The sequence below is a fragment of the Mustela putorius genome, unplaced genomic scaffold (assembly GCF_011764305.1).
Source record: "Mustela putorius furo isolate JIRA1106 unplaced genomic scaffold, ASM1176430v1.1 tig00003862_pilon_pilon_pilon, whole genome shotgun sequence".
Lineage (NCBI taxonomy): Eukaryota > Metazoa > Chordata > Mammalia > Carnivora > Mustelidae > Mustela > Mustela putorius.
The window spans coordinates 2497666-2516753 of NW_025422014.1; the positions used below are offsets into that span (position 1 = coordinate 2497666).

General features: G+C 36.1%; 1 protein-coding gene across 7 annotated transcripts in view; it reads left to right on the plus strand.

The window, feature by feature from the left end:
• ATRX (ATRX chromatin remodeler) overlaps positions 1-19088 on the plus strand; it is a 298793-nt gene that overhangs the window by 87824 nt on the left and 191881 nt on the right. For 4 of the 7 annotated variants that reach the window (XM_004777108.3, XM_013048169.2, XM_004777111.3 and 1 more), the window contains 3 exons: positions 2791-2900; positions 4753-4820; positions 5118-8203. In XM_004777108.3, the coding sequence (XP_004777165.1) occupies positions 2791-2900; positions 4753-4820; positions 5118-8203 (3264 nt within the window). The remainder of the gene's footprint in view (positions 1-2790; positions 2901-4752; positions 4821-5117; positions 8204-19088) is intronic. The other 3 variants (XM_004777109.3, XM_004777112.3, XM_004777110.3) reach the window with 2 other exon arrangements.

The window sequence follows — 19088 nt, forward strand, 5'->3', positions numbered from 1 at the left end:
TCAGTTAGCCAACATATAGTACATTCATTGGTTGTGTATAAAACCCAGTTAGGATTTAAAAAAAAATTTTTTTAAGTAATCTCTACACCCACTATGGGACTTAAACTTAAAACCTTGAGATCGTGAGTTGCACACTCCACTGATGGAGCCAACCAGGTCTCCCTCCTCTAAGATTTTTATAGTTTCAGGTCTCACATTTAGGTGTTTAATCCATTTTGAGTTTATTTTTGTGTATAGTGAAAGAAAGTGGTCCAGTTTCATTCTTTCACATCATGTTTTCCCAACACCATTTGTTGAAGAGACTCTCTTTTTCCCACTGGATAGTCTTCTTGATTTGTCAGAGATTGGCCATATAATTATGGGCTTATTTCTGGGTTTTGTATTCTGTTCTATTGATCTATATGTCTGTTTTTGTGACTGTACTATACTGTTTTGATTGACAGCTTTATAAATAATTTAAGTCTGAAATTGTGATACCTTTAGCTTTGTTTTTCATTTTCAAGGTTGCTTTGGCTTTTTGGGGTCTTTTGTGGTTCCATGCAAATTTTAGGATTGTTTTTTCTAGTTTTGTGAAAAGTGCTATGCCATGGTGTTTTGATAGGGATTGCATTAAATATGTAGATTGTTTTGAGTAATTTTAGACATTTTAACAATATTTGTTCTTCTAATCCATTAGCATGGAATGTCTCCATATCTTTGTGTCATCTTCAGTTTTTATCATTAATGTTTTATAGAGTTTTGTTCTCTTTAAATCTATTAAAATGCGTTGAGCTCAGAAATGAAAATGCTTCTCTTCCATTTACACATTATATTATAATCCTTAAGGATTATATTATAATATTTTATAGCTAAAAGTAAAAATGTGAAGCATTTACATATAGAAACAAGTACATGAAGTAACATTTCACCATTATTCAGTGTTGGCTTTACATCTCACTTAAATGAAATACTGGTTCAGTCTTACTCCTCCATTTCCACCCCGTCCCCGCCATGATGATTATTTTGAAGTTTGTATGCATGTGTGTATATTATCTTCATATATGTTTTTGTATTTTTCCTGTTCATGTTTATTCATAAAGCATTTATTTTTCACTTAAAATATATAAAGTAGTATTTCACATTCATTATTGCTTTTGAAGTGTGTCCATCTCAGTGAATATACATCTGGTTTTTTATTTTCCACTGCTTTATAGAATTTTGTAATGTGAATAAACCACTGTCCATTTCCCAGATGGAAATTATTTCCAATTTTTTGTTTTTGAAGTTTTCTAATTTCCTATTTAGTGCTGCAATGAATATCATATATGTGATTCTTTGTGCACATGTGGGAGAATTCTCCAAAGGATCACTTAGTTTTAATTTTTGAGTGATATGTGTACAAAAGCATATAGAAGATGCTTAATATTTATTATGTTAACATTGGATGAACATTCATATTCTTTTATTAGTATATCTTAATGCAGTCATTATTTGAAATGAAGCACACTGTATTTAGCACTCAGGGTCAAACACTAACATAGGACAGTATGATATAAAATATTAGCAACTTACATAGTGAGTCTTCAAATTCTCTATATTGTCTGGAAAAGTATGATGGTACCCTTAAAACTTGGTTAAACTTTCTTAACTTCTGCAAATAAGAATCTTTGTGATATTCAGGTCCATGGTGATTTGGACCTAAAGAGGAAGAAAAAAACAAAATAGAAAATTGAGAGGTGGGAAATGTATGTATTGTTTTGTTTTTTATTTAGGGATATAGGTTATTATTTTAATTATCTTTTTATTTGTGAATGCAGGCATTTTCATTGGCTGGTTTGGAATCGTAATCTGTCATCTTCTGTCAAGATCTTGGTTGCACATCAGAATCATCTGTTAAAACTAGAAGAAAAAAGTCTAGGAGATTCTTATTCAGTGGTTTAGGGATGAGAATGACTGTCTCTGCTTTTAAAAAGTTTCTTCAGATGATTCTGATGTTCCGCTCAGATTGTGAAGCACTGCCCTACGCAGAACTAGGGATGAAAGTGAGGCAGGAGAGGTTTCCTCTTTGTTGCATTGGGTTATCTTTAGTCTCTTTTCCTGCAGACACTGTGGAATGGGGCTCTGCTTTCCCCCTCCTCCAAGTCATTCTCAGGTTTTGCTGTCAACATCGATAGATACACCTGCAAGTCTTATTTGTCCTTAATTGGAAATAGTAGACAGTGCTGATATGTAGTGGATAGTGAGATAGAGAGGTTAATGGGAATTATAGATAGTATTGAAATAAATCTAAGGTAAGAAATTGGTAATTTAAAATTCGCAGGTTTTCATGTACTATATTGGAAGAGTCTGTGTAGACCTTTTCATTTTGAGGATACCTAATTTTTAAGTATAAGGATGCAAAAGACTGTTCCACATACGTCACTTGCTTCCGCATTCTTTAAGAACTGATAATTAATTTATTTGCAAAGCAATAGTAAAATGAAAAAGAGTTCTTGACCCATATTTTTAGAACTTCTCTTATGGAGTCTCTTCATGTTTTATCATGTTGAGAAATAGGGTTTGCATCTGTAAAAGGAAACAGATTAGGATTTGTAGTTCTGGAATTTTCCAAGGTTGTCATGTTTTTAGTAAGTCCGTAAAATTATTAGCCTTTCGTGTCCAAAATGTCACTTTTCTAAGGATTATAAGTATTTAATTTCCAATATGAAAATTGCAAAATGCTGACTAAAGTAAATATCTTTTTTTATGTGTGTGTGTGTGTGTGTGTGTGTGTGTGTATATGTCTGAATAATGGTCACTCCTTTCTCCTAGAAGATGGGCTTCATGGGATTGTGAGCTGCACAGCTTGTGGACAACAGGTCAATCATTTTCAAAAAGATTCCATTTACAGACATCCTTCACTGCAAGTACTTATTTGTAAGGTATGTAATGATCTATTTATAATTCATTCCACAAATATTTGAACGTTTGCTGTGTATTAGATATTTGGTTTACAGTGTCAGACTTCTGGTGCATAGTGATGAATAGTATGGGCCTGGTCTCTGTCTTTGGAGGGCTTATGTGGTAATGGGGAGAACAGACATTACAAAAAGCCCAGTAAGTGCCATGATCGGGGAAGTACTGTGTAATGTGGGAACATATAGGAATCCTGTGTAATCTGGAGTTGGGTTGGGGGGCTTTATAATGGAGATGCTATAAGCTGATATCTGAGCTGTAAATAGATTAGCCTGGTGGAGTGGGATTGGCTCAGCGTATTCTAAGCAGAGGCAACATGGTATTCAAAGGCTGGTAAGTGAAGCAGAGCATGGTGTGTTGGCAAATCTAAAGAGTATACGTGTGTGCAGATGTATGTTTTATAACCTTCCTTCTCATGTATTCTGGTTACCCAAATCTCAACTCTCCATGTGGGGCAGGGTTTTGACATAAGTTGGTGATGATAGAATTAAAAATGCTTCATATGTGTTGTAGATAGTTTTAACAGTCTGTGTATACTCTTTTATTAGTGATACTGTGGAGTTAATTTTAAATATCTATAATATCAAAGTTATGATTTCCCTTACTCATTACTGCTAAGATTAATTCTGGGTTAGTTTGTTTTCCAACAAAATGCTTCCTTGAAATGCAGGAGCAGACCAGATTTTCCTCAGAGATCCAGTTCTAGGTCTTTTTTTTTTTCTTCAAGATTTTATTTATTTATTTGAGAGTGAGAGAGCACAAGTGGGGCAGAGGATCAGAGAAAGAAGGAGAAAAAGAGAGAGAGAGAGAGAGAGAGAGAGAGTGCAGACTCCCTGCTGAGCAGAGAGCCAGATGTGGGGCTTGTCCCAGGACCCCAAGATCACAACCTGAGCTGAAGGCATATGCTTTACTGCTCGCAGGCGCCCCCTCTAAGTATTTCATTGTATGAGTTTTTGATATAGACCTACTTAAGTAGACTGAATTTACTTTTTTTTTTTTTTTTTAGCAATTTTTGTTTCTCCATTGCTTGAATTCAGTTCAACCATAAGCCTATTTAGGGGGACATGTTGTCGCTTCTAGTTTTAAAATGGGACAGTTGAATTTCATATGGTTGGATTTTTAATGTGCATTTCCTTTCTCTTTTCTAAAATATATAATTTTTTTTTCAAGGCCTAGTCTGTTGAGCCTAGCCCATTTTATTAATTGGTACTTTTCATCACTGGGCAGAGAACCTTCCCTTTCTCCAGGCTTAGTGAAAATAAATTTAAAGTCAGTCAGACTTGAATTTGAGTACCAGCTTTGCCTGTAACCTAATTGTATGACTTGAGATTTACTTACGTATTAGCCTTTTCTCTAAAATTGGGTGTACTACTTCCAGTTGTGTATAATGTTTTGAGATTTAAAGAGAATGAAACTAAATGTAGGATAGTTTTGCTTAGCCGTACACAAAGCAGGTGTTTATATGTGAAGGTTACTAAATACCTGAAGTAGCAGCATCTGATACATCTTTATGTAGAGGTTTAGTAGTTCATCGTATAAAATTAGAATCCTGATTTGCCGAAATCTTTTACAAACATTATATAAAGTAGAGTGGTACTTGATGATATGGAAATCTATTTCAAGGAATTAATTTATTGAGGTATTTCTGTGTCAGGAAAGTACTAGTATGGGGTAGTGAGTGTTTTGCTTTGGTTTTCTCACACAAATACACACACTTTCCCTCGGCTTTTTTTAATGACTTGAAAATAAAGTTTTTGTCCTTTATGAATATTATGCATTTTGAATATAAAATTTCCCCTTCCCCTTTTCTTTTAATAGAATTGCTTTAAATATTACATGAGTGATGATATTAGCCGTGACTCTGATGGAATGGATGAGCAGTGTAGGTAGGTAATAAATCAAGATGAACATAAATTCAGTATTGTCTACTTTTTTGGGGGAAATTCTTACATAGCATGTTACTAGATCCATTTTTTTGTTGTATCATCATTGATGTCTTTAAAGGAAGGTTATTCTTTTCTACAAAACCTTAGGTTTATGTTTAAGTTTCCAGTAAAGAATAAGCAGATGACCCAAATAACTATTAGAATTCCTGGCAGGAAAATTTAAATTGCTTTAATAATGAAAAAAATTTAGAGTGAGTTTCACTTTGGAATAATATTTTCATCTTTTAATAATTTCAGGTGGTGTGCAGAAGGTGGAAACTTGATTTGCTGTGACTTTTGCCATAATGCCTTCTGCAAGAAATGCATTCTGCGCAACCTTGGTCGAAAGGAACTCTCTGCAATAATGGATGAAAACAACCAGTGGTATTGCTACATTTGTCACCCAGAACCTTTGTTGGACTTGGTCACTGCATGTAATAGCGTATTTGAAAATTTAGAACAGTTGTTGCAACAAAATAAGAAGAAGATAAAAGTTGACAATGAAAAGAGTAATAAAGTATATGACCACACACCCAGATTTTCTCCAAAGAAAAATAGTTCCAATTGTAATGGAGAAGAAAAGAAATTAGATGATTCATGTTCTGGTTCAGTAACCTACTCTTATTCAGCACTAATTGTGCCCAAAGAGATGATTAAGAAGGCAAAAAAACTGATTGAGACCACATCTAACATGAACTCGAGTTACGTTAAGTTTTTGAAGCAGGCAGCAGATAATTCAGAAACCAGTTCTGCTATAAAGTTACGCCAGCTTAAGGCTTTTAAATCTGTGTTAGCTGATATCAAGAAAGCTCATCTTGCATTAGAAGAAGAGTTGAATTCAGAGATTCGAGCTTTGGATGCTGGAAACAAAGAGAAAAATACCAAAGAGCATAAGGTCATAGATGCTAAGTCTGAAACAAAAGTACGAAAAGGAGAAAAACCCTGTGCTTTAGAAAAAAGAGATATTTCAAAATCAGAAGCTAAACTGGCAAGAAAGCTGGTGGATAGTGAGCACATGGATCAGAATATTACAGTACAGGAACAAAGAACAAATAAAAATGCCACTGGTGAACATAAGAAATCAGATAAAAAAGAAGAACCTCAGTATGAACCTGCTAACACTTCTGAAGATTTAGACATGGATATTGTTTCTGTTCCTTCCTCAGTTCCAGAAGACATTTTTGAGAATCTTGAGACAGCTATGGAAGTTCAGAGTTCTGCTGATAATCAGGGAGATGGCAATAGTGGAACTGACCAAGAACTGGAGAGTTCTTCTGTAAAATTAAATATTACTTCAAAAGACAACAGAGGAGGTATTAAGTCAAAAACTACTGCTAAAGTAACAAAAGAATTATATGTTAAACTCACCCCCGTTTCCCTTTCTAATTCTCCAATTAAAGGTGCTGATTGTCAGGAAGTACCACAAGATAAAGATGGCTGTAAAAGTTCTGGTCTGAACCCCAAGCCAGAGAACTGTGGAGTTGGACAGGAAAAGAATGATAGTGAGCATTTATTTGAAAGTGAAGTTCCATTACTTACAGAAGAATCCGATCTTCGAAGATCTCCACGTGTAAAGACTACTCCCTTGAGGCGACAGACAGAAACCAATCCTGCAACATCTAACTCAGATGAAGAAAGTAATGAAACAGTTAAGGAGAAACAAAAACTATCAGTTCCAATGAGAAAAAAGGATAAGCGGAATTCTTCTGACAGTGCTATAGATAATCCCAAACCTAATAAATTGGCTAAATCTAAACAGTCGGAGATTGTGGATCAGAATTCAGATTCTGATGAAATGTTAGCAATCCTCAAAGAGGTATCCAGGATGAATCACAGTTCTTCTTCAGATACTGATATCAATGAAACTCATACAAATCATGAGAAGACTTTGTATGATTTAAAGACTCAAACAGGGAAAGATGATAAAGGAAAAAGGAAACGAAAAAGTTCTACTTCTGGTTCAGATTATGATATTAAAAAAGGCAAATCAGCTAAGAGGTCTATAATTTCTAAAAAGAAACGACAAAACCAGTCTGAATCTTCCAATTATGACTCAGAATTAGAAAAAGAGATAAAGAGTATGAGTAAAATTGGGGCTGCCAAAACAACCAAAAAAAGAGTTCCAAATAAAGAAGATTATGATTCTTCTGAAGATGAAAAACACAGAAAAAAAGGAATGGATAATCAAGGGCAGAAAAATTTGAAGACCACACAAGAAGGATCATCTGATGATGCTGAAAGGAAACATGGGAGAGAGAATTTCACTCCAGCAGAAGGCACAGTCGATAAAGACGGGACCAACATGGACTTAAGAGATCGAATTTCTAAGAAGCAACAGTTAGGTGTTTCTTCTGATGGTGCTGATAAGCTGCCTTCAGGGAAAGAGGAGAGTTTTAATTCTCCAGAAGACAAAAAGTTTGCTGAAACTAAAGAAAAGAGTAAGCATTTGAAAACCAAATCGTGTAAGAAAGTACAGGCTGGCATATCTGACATTGCTGAGAATTTCCCAAAGAAAGAGCAGAGTGATGAGTCCTCTGAAGATGACAAAAAGCAGAGCAAAAAGGGAATTGGAGTAAAAGAAAAGAAAACTATAGACTTGAAGAAAAATGTAATTAAGATCGAACAACAGTATGAATCATCATCTGATAGCACTGAGAAGTTACCCGAGGGAGAAGAAATTTCTCATTTTCCTAAAGGCATAAAACAAAATAAGAATGACACAACTTACGGGGACAAGAAAAGTAAGAAAATAAAAGATAAAACTTCTAAAAAGAAGGGTGAAATGTCTGATCATACTGAGAAATTACAGGGAAAAAGAGATAGTTGTGATTCTTCAGAAGACAAAAGGAGTAAGAACGGGGCATCCAGTAGAGTGAAGAAAAGATGCAACTTGCCTGAAAAGAGTTTGAGGAAGAGACAAGATTGTTCGTCATCTGATACTGAGAAATATTCCATGAAAGAAGATGGTTGTGATTCTTCTGATAAGAGACTGAAAAGAATAGAACTGAGGGAAAGAAGAAATTTAAATTCAAAGAGAAATACCAAGGAAGTACATAGTGGCTCATCGTCTTCGGATGCTGAGGAAAGTTCTGAAGACAATAAAAAGCTGAAGAAACAGAGAACTTCAGCAAAAAAGAAGACAGGCGGTATCAAGGAGAAAATGAGAAACTCCTTAAGAACAAGCACTAAAAGGAAGCAAGCTGACATTACATCATCATCTTCTTCTGATATAGGAGATGATGATCAGAATTCTGTAGGTGAGGGGAGCAGTGATGAGCAGAAAATTAAGCCTGTGACTGAAAATTTAGTGCTGTCTTCACATACTGGATTTTGCCAATCATCAGGTATGCAAAAATAAATTAATTCATAATTTATGCTTTTACTGTCTTGAATAACTACATGGTTTAATTTTCCCTGAAGCCAGTCATATGCAAGGATACTGCATAGGAAAAGGCTCTTTAAAATTCTTTAAAGATGTACTAAAAAGCCTTCATTTATTTTTACTCCATCATTGGAAGGTATTCCAAATATTTTTAGTATTCTGTGTCAGATATACCAGGTTGGTTGGGTACCTGACAGAATTTCTTTACCAATGTTTAGTGCTTTTTCTGGAGTAATAAATAGTTTATGATGGAAAATCAGATGTGTGCTGGTAGTTTAGTAGGTATATATTTATGTAATGGAGATGTGTGCTTTGTGCTGGTATAACAGTGTGTGGAAGTTTTAACTGCCTTGCCATGCATATGGCTTTCTGTAACTTCTGTACCTAGTGTGGGGCTAGAACTCACAACCCTGAGATCAAGATCATGGTTTTACAACTGAACCAGCCAGGCACACCTGCATATATATGACTTTTTAAATTGGACAGACTAACTTTGTGTCTGGTAAAATTCTCTGAAAATTTATTTTTTTAAATTTTATTTATTTATTTGACAGACAGAGATCACAAGTAGGCAGAGAGGCAGGCAGAGAGAGGAGGAAGCAGGCTCCCCGCTGATCAGAGAGCCTGATCAGGACCCTGGGATCACAACCCGAGCTGAAGGCAGAGGCTTTAACCCACTGAGCCACCCAGGTGCCCCTGAAAATTTTAAATTTACATCATTAAACCCACTGCTGCTCCTTGTCATTTTTTTCTAATCACGTGAACAGATGTTTCTGTCTATAACAGTAACAAAATAAAAGGAAAATCCAAAAAGTAGATGAATTACCTTACCCTGAGGAGATAGAGAACTAGGACAATTAGGATATGGGTCAAACAGTCAGTGTATCTCCCCCCCCCCAAAAAAAAGAGTTTTAAAAATAATTTTTATTACTGTTGCAGTTCTTAAAAATCAGTTTATAATACATGTGCGTATGTCACTTGCATTGTGTTTTTATTTAAGTTAGTAAACCTTGTCAGTTAACTAGGGACATGTTAAACTTATTCCTTCATTCATTCTAAAAATTTATTTATTTATATTACAACTCACAGCTGCTTGCTTACTTGCTTATTTATTTATTTATTTACTTTATTTCTTTAAATTTTAATTCTAGTACGTGTAATATACAGTGTTATATTAGTTTCAGGTGTACAATATAGTGGCTCAGCAACTCTATACGTTACTGTGCTCGTTATAAGTGTACTCTTAATCCCCTTCCCCAATTTCACCCATCACCTCCTTCCCTTTTGGTAACCATCCGTTTGTTCTCTGTAGTTAAGAGTCTGTTATTTTGTGTTTGTCTTTTTTCTTTGTTCATTTGTTTTGTTTTTTAAATTCTACATATGAATGAAACATTAGGTATTTGTCTTTCTTTGACTTATTTAGCATTATACTCATGATTCATCCATGTTATTGCAGACAGTAAGATTTCTTTCTTTCTTTTTTTTAAAGATTTATTTATTTATTTATTTATTTATCAGGGAGAGAGAGGGAGAGAGAGCGATCACAGGCAGACAGAACGGCAAGCAGAGGCAGAGGGAGAAGCAGGCTCCCTGCTGAGCAAGGAGCCCGATGTGGGACTCGATCCCAGGACGCTGGGATCATGACCTGAGCCAAAGGCAGCCGCTTAACCAACTGAGCCACCCAGGCGTCCCAGATTTCTTTCTTTTTTTATGGCTAAGTAATATTCCATTGTAGAGTTATATACCACATCTTTATCCATCTATCATTGGACATTTGAGTTGCTTCTATAATTTGGCTATTGTAAATAATGCTTCAATAAACTTTATAGGTGTGTTTATATCTTCATGAATTAGTGTTCTTTTTCTCTTCTTTGGGTAAATACTAGTGGAATTACTGGCTCATATAGTAATTTTGTTTTAACATTTTTTAGGAATGTTCATACTTTGTTCCACAGTAACTGCACCAGTTTGCATTCCCACCAACAGATTTCCTTTTCTCTGTCCTCACCAGAAAACTTTTTATTTCGTGTGTCTTTGATTTGAGCCATTCTGATAGGTGTCAGGTGATATCTCATTCTGGTTTTGATTTGCATTTTGCTGAAGATGAGTGATTTTGAACATCTTTTCATGTGTCTGTTGGTCAGCCTTAGGTCTTCTTTGGAAGAACATCTGTTGATGTCTTTTGCCCATTTTTTTTTAAAGATTTTATTTATTTATTTGACAGAGAGAGATCACAAGTAGGCAGAGAGGCAGGCAGAGAGAGAGAGGAGGAAACAGGCTCCCTGCTGAGCAGAGAGCCCGATGCGGGACTCGATCCCAGGACCCTGAGATCATGACCTGAGCCGAAGGCAGCAGCTTAACCCACTGAGCCACCCAGGCGCCCTCTTTTGCCCATTTTTAATTGGATTATTTGTGAAGTTTTTTGGTGTTGAGTTGTATAAATTCTTTATATATTTTGGATACTAGTCCTTTATTGACTATATTGTTTGCAGGTATCTTCTCCCACTCTCTAGGTTGTCTTTTTTAGTTTTGTTGATTGTTTCCTTTGCTGTGCAGAAGCAGTTTATTTTAATGTGGTCCCAGTGGTTTAATTTTGCTTTTGTTTCCCTTGCCTTCAGAAGACATATCTAGAAAAAATGCTGATAAGGTCAATGTCAGAGAAATTACTGCCTATGCTCTCTCCTAGGGTTTTTATGGTTTCAGGTTTCACATTTAGGTCTTTAATCCATTTTGAATTTATTTTTGTCTATGGTATAAGAAAGTGGTCCCATTTCATTCTTTTGCATGTCACTGTCCAGTTTTCTGAACACCATTTGTTGAAGAGACTTTTTTCTATTGCATATTCTTGCTTCTGTTGAAAAAATAAATTTTGTTGAAAATTAATTGACCATATAGTGTTGAATTTAATTCTGGGCTTTCTATCTTGTTCTGTTGATCTGTGTGTCTGTTATTGTGCCAGTACTATACTGTTTTGATTACTACAGCTTTATAGTATATCTTGAAATCTGGGATTGTGATACTTCTAAGTTTTGCTCTTCTTTTTTGAGATTGCTTTGGCTTTTTGTGGTTCCATACAAATGTTAAGATTATTTCTTCCAGTTCTGTGAAAAATGGTGCTGATATTTTGATAAGGATTGCATTAAATCTGTGGATTGCTTTGAGAAGTAGGGATGTTTTAACAGTGTTCTCCAAGTCCATGAGCATGAAAATCTCTCCATTTGTTTGTATCAACTTCAGTTTCTTTCATTAGTGTTTTATTGTTTTCAAAGTATAGTTCTTTCACCTCCTTGGTTAATTTTATTCCTAGGTATTTTGTTATTTTTGGTGCAGTTGTCAATGGGACAGTTTCTTAATTTGTAATTCATTATTAATGACATTTGTATATCATTATTAGTGTGTAGAAATGCAGTGGTTTTCTGTACATTGATTTGTATCACGTGACCTTACTGAATTCATCCATAAATTCTAGTAGTTTTTTGGTGGTTTTCTATTTACGGTTTCATGTCATCCACAAGTAATGAAGGTTTTAGTTCTTCCTTACCAGTTTGGATACTTTTTATTTGTTTTTGTTTTTTGATGCCTGTGGTTAGGACTGCCAGTACTATGTTGAATAAAAGTGGTTTGAGTGGACATCTTTGTCTTACTTACGATGTTAGGGGAAAAGGTCTCAGTGAACTCCATTGTGAATGTGGAGTATGATGTTAGCTGTGAGGTTTTTACATATGGCCATTATTGTGTTGTGGTATGTTCCTTCTAAACCTACTTTGTTGAGAGTTTTTTTTTTTTTTAAGATTTTATTTATTTATTTGACAGACAGAGATCACAAGTAGGCAGAGAGGCAGGCAGAAAGAGAGAGAGAGGAGGAAGCAGGCTCTCCGCGGAGCAGACAGCCTGATGCGGGGCTCGATCCCAGGACCCTGGGATCATGACCTGAGCCGAAGGCAGAGGCTTTAACCCACTGAGCCACCCAGGTGCCCCTGTTGAGAGTTTTGATCATGAATGGATTTTATACTTTGTCAGATGCTTTTTTGCATCTATTGAAATGAACACATGTTTCTTAGCCTTTCTCTTATTGACATGAGGTATCACATTAGTTGATTTGCAAATATTAAATCACCTTTGCAGCCCAGGAATAAATCCTATCTGATTGTGTGAGTGATTTTTTCAGTGTATCGTTGGATTCTGTTTGCTAACATTTTTAAAAAAATATTTATTTATTTATTTATTTATTTATTCATTCATTCATTCATTCATTCATTTGACAGAGATCATAAGTAGGCAGAGAGGCAGGCAGAGAGGAGGGGAAGGCAGGCTCCCCGCTGAGCTTACAGCCAGATGCGGGGCTGGATCCCAGGACCCTGGGATCATGACCTGAGCTGAAGGCAGAGGCTTTAACCCACTGAGCCACCCAGGTGCCCCCCTGTTTGCTAATATTTTGTGGAGGATTTTTGCATCTGTGTTCTTCAGAGATATGACTTATATTTCTCTTTTTTAGGAATATCTTTATCTGGCTTTTGTATCAGGGTAATGCTGACCTTGTAGAGTAAATTTGGAAGCTTTCATTTGTCTTCCATTTTTTGAATTATTTGAGAAGAATTGGGTATTAACTTCTTAAAATATTTAGTAGAATTCACCTGTGAAGGCATGTGGTTCTGGACTTCTGTTTTATGGGAGTTTTTTGATTAATAATTCAGTTTCACTGTTTTCAGTCTGTTCAAATGTTAAATTTCTTTGCGAAGAAGTTTTGGGAGGTTATATTTCAAGAAATTTATCCATTTCTTCTATTTTGTTCAATTTGTTAGCATATAATTTTTCATAATATTCTCTTACAGTCCTTTTTATTTCTGTGGTGTCCATTATTATTTCTCCTCTTTCATTTTTTATTTTGTATGGGTCCTGTCTTATTTTTTTGATGTGTCTGGATAGCAGTTTAACAGTTTTGTTGGTCTTTTCAAAGAACCAGCTTCTGGTTTCATTGATCCATTGATTTTTTTTTTTTTTGAGTTTGAATTTTGTTTATGCTCTGAACTTTAATATTTCTTCCTCCCACAGGTTTTGGGTTTCATTTGTTCTTTTTGTAGTTTCCTTAGGTGTAAGGTTATGTTGTTTATTTGAGTTTTTTTCTTCTTAAGGTAGGCTTGTATTGTTACAGAGTTCTCTCTTAGAATAGCTTCTGCTGCATGCCAAAGATTTTGGAGCATTATGGTTTCATTTTCATTTTTTTTGATTTCCTCTTTGATATCTTGGTTGACACATTCATTGTTTAGTAGTGTGTATTTAACCTCTGTATATTTGTATTCTTCCAGGTTTTTTCTTGTGGTTGATTTCTAGTTTCATAGCATCGTGGTTGGAAAAGGTGGATGGTATAACTTTGATCTTTTTGAATTTGTTAAAATTTGTTTTGTGGCCTAACATGTGATCTAGTCTGGAGAATGTTCCATGTGCACATGCAAAGGATTATGTTCTCTTTTAGAATGGAATGTTCTGACTATATGTTAGATCGCTCTGGTCCAGTATGCCCTTCAAAGCTACTGTTTCCATGTTGATTTCAGTTTGAATGATGTAAGTGGGGAGTTAAAGTCCTCTGCTGTTACTATGTTACCGTTGATTACTTTTTTTGTTATTAGCTCTTTTATATTTTTGGGTGTTCCAGTGTTGGGTTCATAAATGGGTTTATGGTTATCTTTCTGGGTTGTACTACTTATGATTATATATTATCCTTTCTTGTCTCTTGTTAGAGTCTTTTAAAAGTTTGGTTTTTCCATTACGTGTATTGCTACCTGGCTTTCTTTTTACATCTATTTGCATGCTAAATATTTTTCCATCCCTTTACTTTATGTCTTTATGTCAGAAGTGAGTTTCTTATTGGTATCATACAGGTAGGTCTTGCTTTCTTATCTATTCAGTCACTCCATTTTTTGAATGGAGCAGTTAGTCCAATTACATTCAAAGTAATTATTGGTAGGCATGTATTGCCGTTTTGCTACTTGCTTTATGTTTGTTTTTGTAGTTTTTTTCTGTTCTTTTCCTCTCTTGCTCTCTTCTGTGATTGCTGGCTTTATTAGTGTATGCTTGGATTCCTTTCTCTTCATTGTTTTCTGTATTAGTTGTTTCTGATTTGTGGTTGTCATTAGTTTTATATAAAAGTTTTTCTGTATGTAGCAGTCTGTATTAAGTTAATGGTTGCTTAAGTTTGAATGTACTAAATTTTTACCCCCTCCCCTCCGTGTTTTAGATATATACTTTATTTCCTTGTAGTTCGTAAATTTTTAACTGATTTTTATTGGTATTTACTTAATTGTACTGCTTTAGTGCTACCTACTTTTCTTACTCATAATTACTGTCTTACTTTTCCACTCAGAGAATCCCCTTTAATATTTCTTGTACAGCTGGTTTAGTTGTGATGAGTTCCTTTATTTGTCCGGGGAACTCTTTTTCTTTCTTTCTGTTCTGAATGATTGTCTTGCTGGAGAGAGTATTCATGGTTATAGTTTTGTTTTCCTTCACTACTTTGAATATATCATGTCAGTCTCTTCTGGCCTGCAAAGTTTCTTCTAAAAAAATATGCTTGTATGTTTTCCCTTGCTTGTACCTGTTTTCTTTTCTCCTGTTGCTTTTAAAATTCCCTCTTTATCACTACATTTTCCTATTTTAATTATTATATGTCTTGGTATGGACTTTTTGGGGGTTATTTTTATTGGGGTTTCTTTGTGCCTTCTTTTTTTAATTTTATTTTTAAGATTTTATTTATTTATTTGACAGAAAGATCACAAGTAGGCAGAGATGCAGGCAGAGAGAGAGAGAGGAGGAAGCAGGCTCCCCGCTGAGCAGAGAGCCCTATGTGGCTCGATTCCCGGGCTCGATTCCAGGACCCTGGGATCATGACCTGAGCTGAAGGCAGAGGCTTTAACCCACTGAGACCCAGGCGCCCCTCTTTGTGCCTTCTGAATCTGGATATATGTTTCCCTCCCCAGATTTGGGAAGTTTTCATCTATTATTTCTTTAAGTAAATTTCTGCCCCTTTTTCTTCCTCATGTCTTTCTGAGGTCCTTATAATGTGCCTGTTACCATGCTTGACTGTGTTACTGAATTCCTTAAGTATACTTTCATTTTTTATTATTTTCTTTCTCCCTTCTGTTCACCTTGATAGCTTTCTTTTACTCTGCTTTGTAGGTCACTGGTCCATTCTTCTACTTCCTCTATTATACTATTTTTTTTAATTTTTAATTTTTTACAAACATATTTTTATCGCCAGGGGTACAGGTCTGTGAATCGCCAAGTTTACACACTTCACAGCACTCACCATAGCACATACCCTCCCCAATGTCCATAATCCGACCCTCCTCTCCCAACCCCCCTCCCCCCAGCAACCTTCAGTTTGTTTTGTGAGATGGAGTCACTTATGCTTTGTCTCCCTCCCAATCCCATCTTGTTTCATTTATTCTTCTCCTACCCCCTTAACCCCCCATGTGGCATCTCCACTTCCTCATATCAGGGAGATCATATGACAGTTGTCTTTCTCTGCTTGACTTATTTCGCTAAGCATGATACGCTCTAGTTCCATCCATGTTGTCGCAAATGGCAAGATTTCATTTCTTTTGATGGCTGCATAGTATTCCATTGTGTATATATACCACATCTTCTTGATCCATTCATCTGTTGATGGACATCTAGGTTCTTGCCATAGTTTGACTATTGTAGACATTGCTGCTATAAACATTCAGGTGCACGTGCCCCTTCAGATCACTACGTTTGTATCTTTAGGGTAAATACCCAGTAGTGCAATTGCTGGGTCATAGGGTAGTTCTGTTTTCAAAATTTTGAGGACCCTCCATGCTGTTTTCCAGAGTGGTTGCACCAGCTTGCATTCCCGCCAACAGTGTAGGAGGGTGCCCCTTTCTCCGCATCCTTGCCAGCATCTGTCATTTCCTGACTTGTTCAGTTTAGCCATTCTGGCTTGTGTGAGGTGACATCTCATTGTGGTTTTGATTTGTATTTCCCTGATGCCGAGTGATGTGGGGCACTTTTTCATGTGTCTGTTGCCCATCTGGATGTCTTCTTTGCAGAAATGTCTGTTCATGTCCTCTGCCCATTTCTTGATTGGATTATTTGTTCTTTGGGTGTTGAGTTTGCTAAGTTCTTTATAGATTCTGGACACTAGTCCTTTATCTGATATGTCGTTTGCAAATATCTTCTCCCATTCTGTCAGTTGTCTTTTGGTTTTGTTAACTGTTTCCTTTGCTGTGCAAAAGCTTTTGATCTTGATAAAATCCCAATAGTTCATTTTTGCCCTTTCTTCCCTTGCCTTTGGCGATGTTCCTAGGAAGATGTTGCTGTGGCTGAGGTCGAAGAGGTTGCTGCCTGTGTTCTCCTCAAGGATTTTGATGGATTCCTTTCTCACATTGAGGTCCTTCATCCATTTTGAGTCTATTTTTGTGTGTGGTGTAAGGAAATGGTCCAATTTCATTTTTTTGCATGTGGCTGTCCAATTTTCCCAACACCATTCATTGGAGAGGCTATCTTTTTTCCATTGGACATTCTTTCCTGCTTTGTCAAAGATAAGTTGACCATAGAGTTGAGGGTCTATTTCTGGGGTCTCTATTCTGTTCCATTGATCTATGTGTCTGTTTTTGTGCCGGTACCATGCTGTCTTGATGATGACAGCTTTGTAATAGAGCTTGAAGTCTGGAATTGTGATGCTACCCACTTTGGCTTTCCTTTTCAATATTCCTTTGCCTATTCGAGGTCTTTTCTGGTTCCATATAAATTTTAGGATTATTTATTCCATTTCCTTGAAAAAAATGGATGGTATTTTTATAGGAATTGCATTAAATGTGTAGATTGCTTTAGGTAGCAAAGACATTTTCACAGTATTTGTTCTTCCAGTTCAGGAGCATGGAAAATGTTTCCATTTCTTTGTGTCTTCCTCAATTTCTTTCATGAGTACTTTATAGTTTTCTGAGTATAGGTTCTTAGCCTCTTTCTTTAGGTTTATTCCTAGGTATCTTATAGTTATGGGTGCAATTGTAAATGGGACTGACTCCTTAATTTCTCTTTCTTCTGTCTTGTTGTTGGTGTAGAGAAATGCAACTGATTTCTATGCATTGATTTTATATCCTGACACTTTACTGAATTCCTGCACAAGTTCTAGCCGTTTTGGAGTGGAGTCTTTTGCGTTTCCCACATATAGTATCGTATCATCTGCAAAGAGTGATAGTTTGACTTCTTTGCCGATTTGGATGCCTTTAATTTCCTTTTGTTGTCTGATTGTTGAGGCTTGGACCTCTAGTACTATGTTGAATAGCAGTGGTGATAATGGACATCCCTGCCGTGTTCCTGACCTTAGTGGAATAGCTTTCAGTTTTTCTCCATTGAGAATGATATTTGCTGTGGGATTTTCATAGATGGCTTTGATAATATTGAGGTATGTGCCCTCTATCCCTACACTCTGAAGAGTTTTGACCAGGAAGGGATGCTGTATTTTGTCAAATGCTTTTTTAGCATCTATTGAGAGTATCATATGGCTCTTTTTCTTACTTTTATTAATGTGTTGTATCACATTGATTGATTTGTGGATGTTGAAGAAACCTTGCAGCCCTGGAATAAATCCCACTTGGTCGTGGTGAATGATCCTTTTAATGTACTGTTGGATTGTATTGGCTAGTATTTTGGTGAGAATTTTCGCATCTGTGTTTATTAAGGATATTGGTCTGTAGTTCTCTTTTTTGATGGGATCCTTGTCTCATTTTGGGATCAAGGTGATGCTGGCCTCATAAAATGAGTTTGGAAGTTTTCCTTCCATTTCTATTTTTTGGAACAGTTTCAGGAGAATAAGAATTACTTCTTCTTTAAATGTTTGGTAGAATTCTCCTGGGAAGCCACCTGGCCCTGGGCTTTTGTTTGTTTGGATTTTTTTTAAAGATTTTATTTATTTATTTGACAGTGATCACAAGCAGGCAGAGAGGCAGGCAGAGAGAGAGAGGAGGAAGCAGGCCCCCCACTGAGCAGAGGAGCCCCATGCGGGGCTCGATCCCAGGACTCTGAGATCATTACCTGAGCCGAAGGCAGCGGCTTAACCCACTGAGCCACTCAGGCGCCCCTTGTTTGGAGATTTTTTATGACTGTTTCAGTCTCCTTACTGGTTATGGGTCTATTCAGGTTTTCTATTTCTTCCTGGTTCAGTTGTGGTAGTTTATATGTCACTAGGAATGCATCCATTTCTTCCAGATTTTCAAATTTGTTTGCGTAGAGTTGCTCATAGTATGTTCTTATAATTGTTTGTATTTCTTTGGTGTTAGTTGTGATCTCTCCTCTTTCATTCATGATTTTATTTATTTTGGTCTTATCTCTTTTCTTTTTGATAAGTCTGGCCAGGGGTTTATCAATCTTATTTTTTCAAAGAACCAGCTCCAAGTTTCGTTGATTTGCTCTATTGCTTTTTTGGTTTCTATTTCATTGATTTCTGCTCTGATCTTTATGATTTCTCTTCTCTTGCTGGGTTTAGGGTTTCTTTCTTGTTCTTTCTCCAGCTCCTTTAGGTGTAGGGTTAGGTTGTGTACTTGAGACCTTTCTTGTTTCTTGAGAAAGGCTTGTACTGCTATATATTTTCCTCTCAGGACTGCCTTTCCTGTGTCTCACAGATTTTGAACCATTAATTTCCTGGTTGACCCATTCATTCTTTAAAAGTATGCTGTTTAGTCTCCATGTATTTGGGCTCTTTCCAACTATCCTCTCTTGTAATTGAGTTCTAGCTTCAGAGCATTGTGCTGTGAAAATATGCAGGAAATGATCCCAATCTTTTGATACCAGTTGAGACCTGATTTAGGACCCAGGATGTGAACCATTCT